General features: G+C 44.4%; 2 protein-coding genes and 1 long non-coding RNA gene across 5 annotated transcripts; 1 reads left to right on the top strand and 2 right to left on the bottom strand.

Moving 5' to 3' along the window:
- Positions 1 to 179: 179 nt before the first annotated feature.
- LOC136475347 (uncharacterized) lies at positions 180 to 831 on the bottom strand. The gene is made up of 3 exons (XR_010763163.1): positions 722 to 831; positions 419 to 645; positions 180 to 342 (listed from the first exon to the last, which is right to left on the bottom strand). It is a non-coding gene; the product is annotated as an uncharacterized lncRNA (long non-coding RNA).
- Positions 832 to 5,806: 4,975 nt separating this feature from the next.
- On the top strand, positions 5,807 to 6,802 carry LOC136476782 (thylakoid lumenal 19 kDa protein, chloroplastic-like). The gene has a single exon (XM_066474735.1). It carries the CDS (start codon positions 5,856 to 5,858, stop codon positions 6,624 to 6,626), a length of 771 nt encoding a protein of 256 aa, XP_066330832.1. The 5' UTR covers positions 5,807 to 5,855; the 3' UTR covers positions 6,627 to 6,802.
- A 171-nt stretch (positions 6,803 to 6,973) lies between these two features.
- LOC136476781 (uncharacterized) lies at positions 6,974 to 12,575 on the bottom strand. 3 transcript variants are annotated; one of them, XM_066474731.1, is made up of 6 exons: positions 12,167 to 12,575; positions 10,957 to 11,204; positions 10,615 to 10,873; positions 9,647 to 9,826; positions 7,708 to 7,863; positions 6,974 to 7,624 (listed from the first exon to the last, which is right to left on the bottom strand). In XM_066474731.1, the coding sequence occupies exons 1-6, from the start codon at positions 12,230 to 12,232 to the stop codon at positions 7,454 to 7,456; spliced, it is 1,080 nt and encodes a 359-aa protein (XP_066330828.1). In that variant the 5' UTR covers positions 12,233 to 12,575; the 3' UTR covers positions 6,974 to 7,453. The 3 variants fall into 3 exon arrangements, with proteins under 3 accessions (XP_066330828.1, XP_066330829.1, XP_066330831.1); XM_066474732.1 differs by lacking the exon at positions 7,708 to 7,863; XM_066474734.1 differs by lacking the exon at positions 9,647 to 9,826.
- Positions 12,576 to 13,227: the final 652 nt, after the last annotated feature.

Raw genomic sequence — 13,227 nt, 5'->3', positions numbered from 1 at the left:
CAGGCACAGCAAACAGCAGTAGCTCATGTACTACTCATCCAAAAGCAGGCACCAGGCACAGCTTTAGCAAAACAGCCACAAAGCAAATGAGGCCAAAAGACATCCCCACACAACAATCAGGCAGACACCTTTCATTCCAGCATTACCTTCTTGCTCCTGGTATTTGAAGCTGGGCTAGCTGGGCTTGCTGGTACAAGGGGAGGCTTCTTAGGTGTCAGCTTTTTCTTCACTTCTATTTTCACCCTTGGTGAACTCTGGGGCAGAACAACCTCCAATGGTGGTGTCTGCACTGTTGCAGTTGATGTCTGGAGGGAGACTAGTTTATTGGAACCAGTTCCAGACCTGTTACTATCAAATACTAGTTATTGGAACAAGCTTCATTACAATGAGAAATTGCAGAACTATAGGAAAAACATACCTGCTAGATAGGGTGTTCGTAGTTGTTGATGGTGCAGTGCTAGCTTATGCCTTATTTTTTTCTTGGAAGTTGTTGAAGAAGATGATTTGCTCTTCCTCTTCTTTTCTGCAGCATTGGCCACTGCCTCGTTGTGTGGGAATACCATCCCTGTTGATGGAGTGGCCACCACAAGGCTAGTCTCTGTATTGGTACTAGCTGCTTTCTTCTGCCTTTTTTTTGGGAGACCTCTGCAAAAGACAATTGTTAATAGAAAATGTAGTTCAGTTAAATGATAGTTTCATTTATGTAGATGTATTTGATTACCTTTTTGCCTCCATTGCAGCTATGTCTGCTGGATCCCCATTCTTGCAAGTGTACCAGTGATGCCCCAATTCATGGCATATGGGGACACTCATGTTTCTTCTTCTTCTTCCCACTTCCTCCCTCCAGAGCCTCTTTCATCCTATTTTTCCCTCTTCCTGCTGTTGACTTAAGCAATGGAGGGTGCATGAAGAACCCATGTGTGGCTTTGGGCCACATGGACTTGTCAGGAATACATGGGACAGAGCGTGCATAAGCTTCTTTGAATTTCTGGATAGAAAAGTACTCATCTACATGGCCTTCTAGTTTTGCTCTAGGAATTGAAGTGATGTACGCAATAGCATGTTTGCAGGGTATTCCTGACCCTTGCCAAGCATTACATGAACATGTTCTATTACCTAAGTCAACCACAAACCTAAATGAACTGCCCCCCTTAGCACAAACTTCTACAACACCTTCAAGTGAGCTTGTGATCACTTCTATGTCAAGGTTGAAACTGTCTTCTCTCAGCTTCTTCACAATATGAGGTAAAATCTTGCCTTCAAATGTCCTTGCCACCCTCTTCCTATGATTCCACTTGATCAATATCTTCTGTCTAATGGCGTCCATCAAGTCATCCAGGTGCTTCCCTTTCTCAGGCTTTATCCAATTATTGAAGGACTCAGTCAAGTTATTAGTGACATAGTCCACCTTTGAACTAGTGAAGAACTGGCTCCTAGTCCACTTTTTCTTGTGAGTCTCTTGGAGATATACCATAGCCTCTGGTTTGGCTTGAGCCATTGCCTGATAGTGTTTATTAAACATGTATGGGCTCCATGAATATGCAGCTACCCATAAATGATCATCAAAAATCTTTCCACTGTACCATATGCAGCTGCCCAATTCTTCCTTGAAACTGCAGCTTGCCCTAAACCTCCCTGTGTCACTAGCCTCAATGTCATAATGGATCTCACGTCTCACAGCATGAGTAGCTACAGCCAATCTAAAAGCATTAATGTCTGAATACACAGTGCCTACTGCCATAGGAGGGTCCTTCTTGTCATAGTCAGCATCAGGCATTTGTTCAGGCTGTTTATCTTTAACAATATCATCTACATCCTCTATTTCATAATCTTTCTCATCATCACGATCATCAACATCAGACTCTTCATCAGTGTTTGATTCAGAGGCCTCAGGGGTAGCAGGCTGTCTTGGCTTATGAGGATTGGAAGGTTCGGGATAATCAGGACCAAGGTCGAGATACAATCCTTCATCATCAACACCCACATGCTCATAGGATGGATTTGGGTTTTCAAGTGATTCATGTTCAGGCACTATAGACACGCTCTAGGTGTTTTTGCTTGGTTCAGCTATGCTAGGACAGTGGACTGAAGGGGTGATTGGGGCTTGAATAGAGTGGGCATTGTCACCAAACTCCCAATCAGGAAGCTGAGGCTCACTAGTTGGGCTAGTATATGCAAATGCCAAGTAGCAGCACTTCGAAGCCTTGTTTTTGGCAAACATTTCAACCAAGTCTTGGTCTTTGCAGACTTCAACATGGAGCTTACTGTCCAGACACAAATAAAACATTCGAGCTACATCACCGTGCGTGGGAGGACACTTGTCGACACCGGACCCAAACAAATCTCTGAAGTTAGTCCGGTCAGCATCCACAACCATGTCCAACGAGTACCACCGACCACGCGCATTGGGAGCAACAATCCGGATTTCTAGGTTGAAGCTACTGTCTGCGTCTATCTTACATAGGAGCATGTAATTTTTGGCCACACTAAACATTCAGAGTAGAAGCCGTGTAAATTTCCTCATGCAAATAAATTAGCTCAAGCTAGAGGAAATACATTGAAGCTTAAATCATTAGATAAAGATTGTAAGAAAGGATAGTCATTATTGCATCACTATAGCTTGACAATGACATGCATATTTATCATGACCAAAAACATGTTGCCCTGCTGCTTACTTGCATGAGGAACATAGCAGCCGCCGCCAGTTGATGTTGTTGCCGCTGATCACCAGGAGCAGCGCGGACTGCTGACTTGCCCCTCAAAAGCTAACTGCAAGCTACTAAAATCAGAGAACTGCACACACTGCTGCAGCTGAACGGATATCTGGACAAGAACGAAGAACGATCAAGCAAACTCAGAGTAAACATCAACAGAGCGCACAGATAGGAACCGACGAACTCGAGCAGACGAACAGAGTAAACACGAGCTCCAAAAATCGACGCCACAAGCACCTGGGATGGGTATTCTTGCCTCCCAGCCACGACGCCTCTAGGGTACCGCCACCGCCGCCGCTCACCCACCGTCGCCGCCGATCCGGACTCCGCCACTAGGGTTTGGGGAAGAGACGAGAGAGAGGAATCGAGAGAGAGAAGTGAGATGGCGGTCAATGCCAGTCAATTTACCCGCCGTATATGCACTCCAGTCTCAAGGGGTAAGATGGTCAGTTCTCCTGCTCGGTCCTACATGTCAGACCTGTCAGACGTTACAAACCAAATAGAAGGTGGAAGGAATGGCATGGGGGATAAGAAAGTTTAGGTGGATGGCACTTGGGTGCGGCTCAACTTTTTAGTGGCACGTGGGAAACAACCATCTTTTATAATGATACAGAGGTAAAAGTCTTCATCTTTAAGAGCCTTTGCGTTGGCTCCTTTACGGGTGGTTTGGCCACGAAATTGAGCACGATTTGATGGGCGTCGCTCATCTGCTTATCTGACATTCTAACATTTGACCAAGGTTTTTTCTTATAGTACTTGCAGACACTCATAGCATGCATGGACATTCACTCGTAGCAACACATACACGCAAATCCTACCTCTATAAGTATTGTCGAAACCGGCAGATCTCTTAGCGTGTTTGGTTAGCGTCATGTGTTGTCTAGAAATCATCTGATCCTACATCCAAAGCTAATATTTTGTTTGGTTCGCGTCATCCATCACCGAGTAGTAACTCCGCAAGCCAATCTCGGGAGCCGATCCATTCCTCATAAAAACGCTGGACAACCTGATTCCACACGAACCCATGCCGGATGGAGTCGATCCACAGACCAAACACGTTGGAAAAAAAAGAAAATTTTATTTCAGGCCCTACGAGCCTCCCTGTACTATTACTCTGGTATAATATTTCCTTGCACTATAAAGAAAAATCCATATGAGTATATTTCTCCGCAGTATAAAGAAAAATTTTCTTTGCGCTTTTACCGACAAGCCTGGTCGGTGGCTCTGCCGGTGCGATAGTGGAAAGATATGGGAAACAACTTTTTTTATAAATAACTCTCCAAATAATGATTTAGAGAGTGGGTTTAAAAAAAGGCTCTTAAAGATGCTATAAGAGTACAACATTTTTCATAAAAAAGTACAATCATTTTGCCAATTAAGGGTTGGTTTGTTAGCTTTATTATGGTCGAAACCGGTGAATTTTCAGATAAAATTCAAGGCTTAGCATGGATGCTCAATTTTTTTTGTATTCGATCAATGGTGAAATGATGCGGTATACAATGTGTATGTTACAGCGGCTTGAGAAAACATCGTATCATTCGCCTTCAATCCCTCGTGAACAAAGCAAAGCCTTCTATTAGTCCTATGGGAATCGGTTGTATCAAACTAGCACTAAAAAGAGTACAATAATTGAACTCTTCAAATGCTCATCTTCCATTTCGTTCTACCACCTCGCAATTGAGCCTTTGGGGGCTCGAAGGCATTGCGATTGTTTCCATCTCTACCCTTCACACTAGGATAAAAAAAATGCCTTGCATCAACCTCACACACCATCTCGGGCTCCCGATGGTTGCACTGACGTCTTCTTCTAAGACGAAACAAGCAGATGTATGTGACAGTGTGGCACATGCATGCCATGTACAATGTAGTGATCGGATTTTGGAATTCTTTTATACTCCTCCATTTAAAATTATAAGACATTTTGGCTTTCCTAAATACATAACTTTTGCTATACGGTTAGATATATACTATATCTAGATAAATAGTAAAAACAATGTATCTACAAAAGGCCAAAACATCTTATAATTTTTTGGAACCGAGGGAGTACTTAACATGGAGCCAAAGAGTATTGCCGACTTTTGACTCAGCGATCTTGAGCTACCTCGCTGGTCGTGGTGGAGCTTGATAGGAGAATAGAGAGGCAATATGACATGAAATATAATTAGAGGGAGCCATATCATTTTGTTAGCACTTCAACGTTTCTTTAAGAAGGAAAAAGTCCAATTTATCTCTCTCAACTATCACATCCATCTGATTTTCCTCACTGAACTACAAAACCCTCAACTTTTAAAGTCATTTGTTTTTACACATTGGGTGGTTTTGATGTTGGTTTTTCTGATGTGATGCCACGTCAAAGAGGGTAAATCGGACTAAGTTGAAAGTTTAGGGAGGCATAAATCGAACTAGAAATATTTTAAAACCCAAAAATCATAAAAATGGATTAAAAAATCCAAATGTTTTTACATGGAAAATTATTGCAATTCAAAATCCTAAAATCTAGTTTAATCTTAGATTTTGTTTCATGGTAACACAAATCTTCTAAGATTAATCTAGATTTTAGGATTTTTAATTGTATTATTTTACAAGTAAAAATATATGGATATTTTTTTAAAGTAGTTTTATGATTTTTGGATATTTTTAAAAAATATTTCTATCTGATTTACCTCATGAAATTTCAATATAGTCTGATATACCCCCTCTAACGTGGCATTATCAACAAAATCACATTTAAAATCACCCAAAATAAAAAAAACAAACGGTTTTAAAAGTTAGGAGGGTAAAAAAAATTGATTTTGCAGTTTCAAAGAGAAAAATTAGACTACCGTGATAGTTGAAGGTAAATTGGACTTTTTGCTAAGAGAAAAAACGCTAATAGAAGACTCTTCTTTTTCTAGGCCCAAATAAAATAATGCCGCCGACAAGCCCAGCTACAAATTGGGCCCAGTATACAAACACGAGGATTCCACGCAAATACACTTCTGCTGTTTGCGCTCGTGGCTCCCGATCGCCAACGTGCCATGTCGACGTCGCTTTGGATAAGCCACGGGCCCACGCGATCTCTCCTATCCTCTCGCGTGTCGCCTCCAACACAAAGCACACGACAGTAGCCCCCGCAGGTGTCACGGACGGTCGACGGCGACCATGTTTCCCTCGCTCCTCTCGCGCGTGGCGTCCCCTCTCCTCACCACCGCGTGCACCTCCACTGCCTCATCGCAGCAGCAGGCGGCAGCCCCTCATCCGCAGGCGCCGAGGCTCCCGCCGCCGCCGGGGAACAACTACAAGCCCATCGCCACGACGCTGGTGGCGGCGGCCGCGGCGGGGCTCCTGTTTCTGTCCCCTGCTCCCGCTCCGTCCCGCGCCGACCCGGAGTTCACGGTGTACTACGGCACGGCGGCGAGCGCGGCGAACTACGGCGGGTACGGCGGGAACGCGAGCAAGAAGGACACGGCGGAGTACGTGTACGACGTGCCGGAGGGGTGGAAGGAGCGGCTGGTGTCCAAGGTGGAGAAGGGCACCAACGGCACGGACTCGGAGTTCTTCAACCCGCGGAAGCGCGCGGAGAAGGAGTACCTGACGTTCCTGTCCGGGATCCGCGCGCTGGCGCCGCTCAGCGCCGTGCTCGACAACCTGGCGCTCTCCGACGTCGGGCTGCAGGACCAGATCGCGACCGCCGACGACGTGCGCTCCGCCGAGCGCGCCGACGGCGCCGGGCAGGTGTACTACGAGTACGAGGTGGCGGGCGCCGGCGCGCACAGCCTCATCTCAGTCACGTGCGCGCGGAACAAGCTGTACGCGCACTTCGTCACCGCGCCCAACGCCGAGTGGAGCCGCGACGAGGCCATGCTCCGACGCCTGCACGAGTCCTTCAAGACCATCCAGCCCGGCGCCCCGCCGCCGGCCACCGAGACCTAGCTCTTATCTGAGCATACGGAGATCGAGCGAGACCTAGCTCTTATCTGAGCATACGGAGATCGAGCGAGCAGGCAGGCTACTGAGCAGAACAATGCGATTCGTCGTTGTGCATTGTAATTGCTAGTAAAGACGATCAGTTTTGTATAGGCTGGAGAAGTAACCAGATGCTTCCTTCATTTGGTTCTGTGTATGTATTATTACTCTGCTTTCTTCCTCTGCCACAGAACTTCCTTGCCAATGGATCCATCCATCCATGCATGACCGGCGCACTGACCACAGCTGCACTGCACTGTTAGCCTAAATGGCCATTTAGCCAATTTAAACACCCTTTAAAGTGACAGGCAATGGCAGAAATTAAGAAAGTGATAGTACATTTCATTTAGCAGTTCAGTACACCGAAGGACTCAATGCGCTTCATTTAGCAACAAGATACTCCCAAGAGCATTTGCTATTTCCAGGGGCCAACATGTGCATACAAGGAGTCTGAGCAGTTGAGCACTTGTTGCGCCAATCCGGACGGGCTATCATTTTCAAGTGTAAAGTTTGATGTATTCATGAATGAGTCCAGACAGCTTTACAAGTTCTTGAGATAGATATTTGATAACCCCACACTTTATTCTGCAGCTCTGAAGTCCATATCTATAAGACTAACCTGGATCAAGCATCTCTACTTCTGCTTCCTAACTATTTCTCTCAGTGACCCAAACTTATTCGCTCATGATATCAAAAAATTTGCCTACTGTGCTAACTCTGTTAGCTGTAGAAGGGGGGTAACGAGGCGTCAAAAGGACAACTCACTATAGCACTATATACATCAGCTAGCGATGTCATCTCCTTGAGCCATTCAAAAAGCTCTCGAACCGTGTCCCCTTCAAAAAATTATTAACATCTGCCCAGTTATCGATATGATCACACAATCGTTTAGTGTGGATTTTCACATGTCGACTGGACAGTTTCCTCTTTGGCACTCTTAGAAAATCCAGGACATCCATGAGCATCTGAAGACAGAAATAACACGCTGGTGAGGAGCATGAAGATTGTTTTAGCCTCAACAGAACGATATGAAGCAACAGCGACTCACTGTACGATTGCTGACAACATCCTCATAGTACAGAACAACATGCCTGGTGTTCTTGAAATTCACCAAGGCAGCAGATGCCAACTTATCAGACCGTTTTAGTTCAGTAATCAATGTTTTTTTGTCAATGGTTGGCTTATATTGAGCAAGAATTTCAGCCTGCGCAAAGGAAGAAAAAAAGAATCAACAAGATTCTCTTTTATTCGACACACATCTTTGAAAGCATCAAGGCCCCTAGTTGGGTTTCAGTGATTAATGACGACACGAAATTACTATGACTAACGTGTGTTTTGCAGAGACAATTTGAGTTAGGTTATGGTAATGAAAATTGATTGGGCAATCATGGTTGTCATGCCCCTGACGATGGAAATCGTTTCGGTTTTCAAAGGATGAAAGACAAGGTTAAGGACGGACTAGTTCTAAGTGTCGTTTAATGTTGGAGAGACACTTATAGTAGTTTAGGACTTTGTTTTTTCTTTGACCATACTATTAAGGGGGGTATGGACTAGTAGCTTGACCTAGGTGAGTCTAGTGGGTTAGGTGCGGTGCACACTTGTCAAACCTAGCACTAGGTAGCTCAGGAATATCCCTAAGATCAATTGGAGTAAACTTCATTCACATAGGATTTCGAGTTGGAAGTGAATGGAGGGTCAAATGATTGATCGGGTGCTGGTCTGGTTGTGACCGGACGCTAGAGGGTGAGTCCGGCCAGTTCATTTAATCAACTGCAGTCATTTGGTACTGACCGGACGCTGAGTGAAAGTGCACCGGACGCTGGGTGCCAGCGTCCAGTCAACTCCAGAGAGGTTCCAGAGAAGGATTTTCTTGACCGGACGTTGGTTTTGATCCGGTAACTGACCGGACGCTGAATAGTGAAGTGATCGGACTCTGGATGCCAGTGTCCGGTCAACATCAGTAAGGTTTCAGAGAGCGTTTTTCGTGATGGGACGTGTCTGGTCAGTACTGACCGGACGCTGGTCAGAGTCCGGTCAGAACTTAACGGCTCTTTCTGACACAGTGGCGGGTATAACTGATCGGAGCGTCCGGTCACCCCGTAGAACACTGACTCAGCCTCCAAACGTTATGTTTTGAATTAGGGGTATAAATACTTACTCCACTCGTCCAAGGGAGATCTCTTGTCCATTTGTTCAGCTGAGAAACACCTTGAGAGTGCAAGAGAGAGCAAGAGCCTAGTGAGGTGATTGAGATTTGAGAATCCAAGATTAAGGTCCTCATTAGTGCAAGGAGAGTAGCAAGTGTGCATCCACCCTTCTCATTAGGCCTGTCGTGGTCAAGTGAGAGTTTGTGTTTGTTACTCTTGGTGATCGCCATCACCTAGGCGGCTCGGTGGTGATTGAGAGCTTGGTGATCATCCGGCGGAGCTTGTGGTTGACCCAACTCAAGTTGTGAGCAGTTGTGGGCGATTCACCGCGACGGAGTGTCGAAGAATCAGCCTGTAGAGAGCACTTGATCGTTGCGTGGATCAAGGGGGAGCTACACCCTTGCGCGGGTGCTCCAACGAGGACTAGTGGGGAGTGGCAACTCTCCGATATCTCGGAAAAACATCGCCGCGTTCCTTTCCCTCTCTTTACTTTGAGCATTTACATTTGAGCAATTCATTTCTTTTCTTTACATTTCTAGAATTGCCATACTAGAGTAGGATTGGAACCTAGGGTGCAAAACTTTTGTGCGGTAGAATAATAGAAAAACATTCTAGGCACAAAAGGTGAAGTGGGCTAAGTGTAGGGTTTAATTATTGCAAAGAATTTAGAATTAGCCCAATTCACCCTCTCTTGGGCATCTTGATCCTTTCAATCTTCACCATTTTTAGCAGATAAAGAAGTTGTAAGCATATAAGTTTGATATATTTATGATACCAAAAAATGCATGCTTGAATAAAATCTGACTCTTAGTGCAGGCAACATAAGGGAAAGATGTGCACCTCATGTTTGGAGTGCACATGAGCTTTATGAGTACCATTCAGCTGTTTCATGGCACTATCATGAGCATTTGCTAATATAGAGACATAACGCCATAGAAGATTTCTTCTTAGTAGAAAAATTGCAGAAACACCCCTTCGGTTGAAGTATTCAACTATCTCTTGATGGTGCTTCATTAGACCCTATAATTTTCTCTAGAAAAAGCATATCACTAGATAAAACAAATCAAGGAAGCTGAATATATCTTTGGAAATTTGCCACACAAACAATTGTGATAGAAAGAATAGTTCTATGTGCAAACCATGAAATCAAAGGACAAACTCAATAGAGCCTTTGAAGTAAGCATATATACCAAGAATCATATTAGATAATGAGTCCTTCAACCTGATCTATAATTTTGTGGCAAAAGCTTCTATAGAATGCAAAGGGTCATATCTATCAGTAGTCATTGTCTAGAATAAACACCTCCAGTACATTAATCATTCTATGTAAAGTTCAAGCAAGTAAGTTTTGAAACAGGGGAAAAAAGATCATGATGGAGAGATATGATAAAATAATTAGTTATTTAGTTTTGCTTCTCTCCTTTAGTATTTTAACAGTTTGTTTATCACTTGCAGGCAAGCAATTTTCCATGTAAATAAAATTGGCAATCTTGATGGAGGCAGTTCATCAAAACTTGATACATTCTTATTTCCTTGGTTTTCAGATAGTCCATAAGTAATCAAACAAATTTTCCACTTAAGGAAACACACAAGTAGGTTGGAATTGCAAGATGATCATGGTATGTTCAGATTAAGTTTCAAAAGGGAAAAAAGGTAATAGTAAGTAGCAATTCATTCCACAATATAAAACTACTCGAAGAATGGTATAAATTTCTAAATTGGATATCCATTTAGAGTAAATGTTCTGTGAAATTATCACACGAGCAAGTTTTTGCTCCACCTACAAGTGTGATGAATATAAGGATTACCTGATTGAGCATCCATTTCAGCCCCACGGCAGCCGTACATTCATTCTTAGCAGCACTGCTATACCAATCCAAATTGTACAATTTGTCCAGTGTTTTCGTGATCGCAGTGATATTACTGCGTCTTTCTTTGACAGAGAAGATCTCTCCATTGGAGCTAATATTAGGGTGGCTATTCAACAATGTCTCAACCCATCCACTCCCTGACCTCTGCATTGACAAGATAGCAAAGAACCTAACCCCCGTGCACGCACGTTCTTTCCTAACAGACAAATAACACTCAAGTCAGTCACTAACCTGAAAAAAAGTATAGCAAAATCAGATGACCCAGTATATCTTCGTTACCTATCATAAGTATTTGGCATCGGGTAGTGCAAGTAAGGGATTTCTGTGTCTGGAATACTGGGATCATGACAAGGTTTCTCCCTTTCCTTTTCTATCAAATTTGTCTGCATGAGCCCGAAAAGCATCCCGTTTTGCTTTAGAGACAACGAGAATATGTACACGCCGACTAGCATTATCAGGCCCAATATTGCTATCCATAACGCAAGCGGGTATCGCTTTGCTGGCTTTGTGTTTACAACTGCTGTATCCTGCAATAGAAAAAATATATATATTTGAGGGTACTGAAATTTCATGACAGGTCACATGAAGGGACAATGGACTATAATTTGGGCATTCCCTCACAGCAATCACTCTATCATTTAATCTTGACTACAAACCCAGCCTTGTCATTAATCCACACAATAAAAAAAATAACAGCCTCTAGATTAGACCAACAAACAAGTATGATCCCTGGATTGTCCGCTCCAATGGACTATCACATATGCAGCAAGAATGACGCGATGCTGTTTGAATCCTAATTTTTCTCGGGTCTTAATTATTAGTTCTGACGAGAATAAGTTTCCTGCTTAACATATTTGAAAGAGACTATCACTATGTTTCCAAGTTATAATATAATATAAGGAATCGTAAACAATGTTTTTCCACACAGCCCCACAGCAACGCGCATGTTATATATTTATTTATACAAAAATTGTGTGCGATGAAAATACCTCACAGGTTAAACGAAGTTCTTGACTGATACGGGCAAATAAGGTGGATATTGACTGTTCCCTATATCAAAAGTAGTTATGTACAAGCCATGCGTCATTTATTCTTAGTCTCATTCTATACTGCCAGGGCCAACTTTGAAACCATTTGGCCCCTTTCTAAATTCAGCCAGAGAAACCAGCTGGAACATGGAAGTCTATGTGGAGCATGGACAATCTAAAAATGGCAGAGTAATTCTTGAGGGGACTCCAACTACGATTCAACAAATTTATTCAATCCTTTCACACATCTCGTTAGAGCAATTAGCAGGATGCTAGCGCGGGTGGGGTATGGTAGTGGTATTACTAGCTAGTTATCAGAGGAACTGCAAAAACGCCGAAACAGAATCAGAGGCCAGGGGCATAATAACTAATTACTCCCCCAAATCCCCATCAGCAATCTCCTCAGAAACATGAACGGAGAAACAGTAGATTGGCAGGGGCAGAGATACATTCGACCTGACCTTAGTGGCGACGCCAAGATCCTCCGCCGGCACGGCCCTGTCCCGCTCTCTCCCGGCCTCCTCCATCGGAGAATACCATCAGCAATCAGTCCACCCCGGGCCCCAAATCCACCGCGATCCCTCGAGCCAATAACCCGAGCGCCGGGGGCAGGATGACGACGACTCCCCTCTCCTCTCCCTCCCTCCGGGGCACGAGAGTCGTGTTAAAATGGAGGGGGACCGGGCGAGGGCGCGAGGCGGCTCGGCGATGGGGTGGGTAGCCCAGGGCCCGGGGAGGCAGGCGAGCGGCTCGCCGCGGGAATGTAGCATCGGTCGGGGCAGGGGGAGGGAGAGAACGCTGGAGCGGGAGTGGAGGAAAACGGGCTAGGGAGGGAGAGGGGGACCACCTACTCCGCTCGTCTGTTGGGGATCGGGGAAGCTAGCTGGTGGACGGTCTGGGGGACTTAGGGTCCGTTCCGTTGGGGCGTGTTTGGTACTCTTCCCAGCCCAGCCAGGTTAGCTCCAGGCAGCCAGGCTATATTTGTTCAGACCAGATGCATATAGTAAGGGTTGTTTGGTTGCATGCATCTGTGGAATCAGGCTGGGCTGAGATAGTGTTTGGTTGCATGTATGTGTTTGCAGATTTAAAAAGCCCATGCATGGATCATTGTTTGGTTGGCTGCATACAATAAGTTCTAGTCACCTCTTGCATGTAGTGTTAATATTACCACCCACTAGTTGACATCAGATATTACATCAATTTCCAAATGGAAAAACCTACTAGCAAGGCAATAACTACTGTTATTATAAGTATAAATGAACTGTGGCACAAGCGAAAGTTGTCATTTCCATCATTTTCTAGTAGAGGTGCACTGACAGGTTGGAGGGGAGGTGGATTTTCAGGTTGATCACCATAGAAAGCTAGCAAAGCTTCATTTCTTGTTTCATATTTTTTGTAGCAGTTTCCTTTGAAACCAACTACTTGAGCATGTGCTTCGGCCCAGCTGGAGTAGACCCTAGGCTCCTTCCCAACATGAACAACATACCAAGCCATAGCTGAATATGTTCTCAGATCAATAAAA

This window comes from Miscanthus floridulus, chromosome 8 (assembly GCF_019320115.1).
Source record: "Miscanthus floridulus cultivar M001 chromosome 8, ASM1932011v1, whole genome shotgun sequence".
In the NCBI taxonomy this organism is placed as follows: domain Eukaryota; kingdom Viridiplantae; phylum Streptophyta; class Magnoliopsida; order Poales; family Poaceae; genus Miscanthus; species Miscanthus floridulus.
Note: the sequence above shows the minus strand (reverse complement) of the source record. Positions and strands in the feature narration are given on the sequence as shown.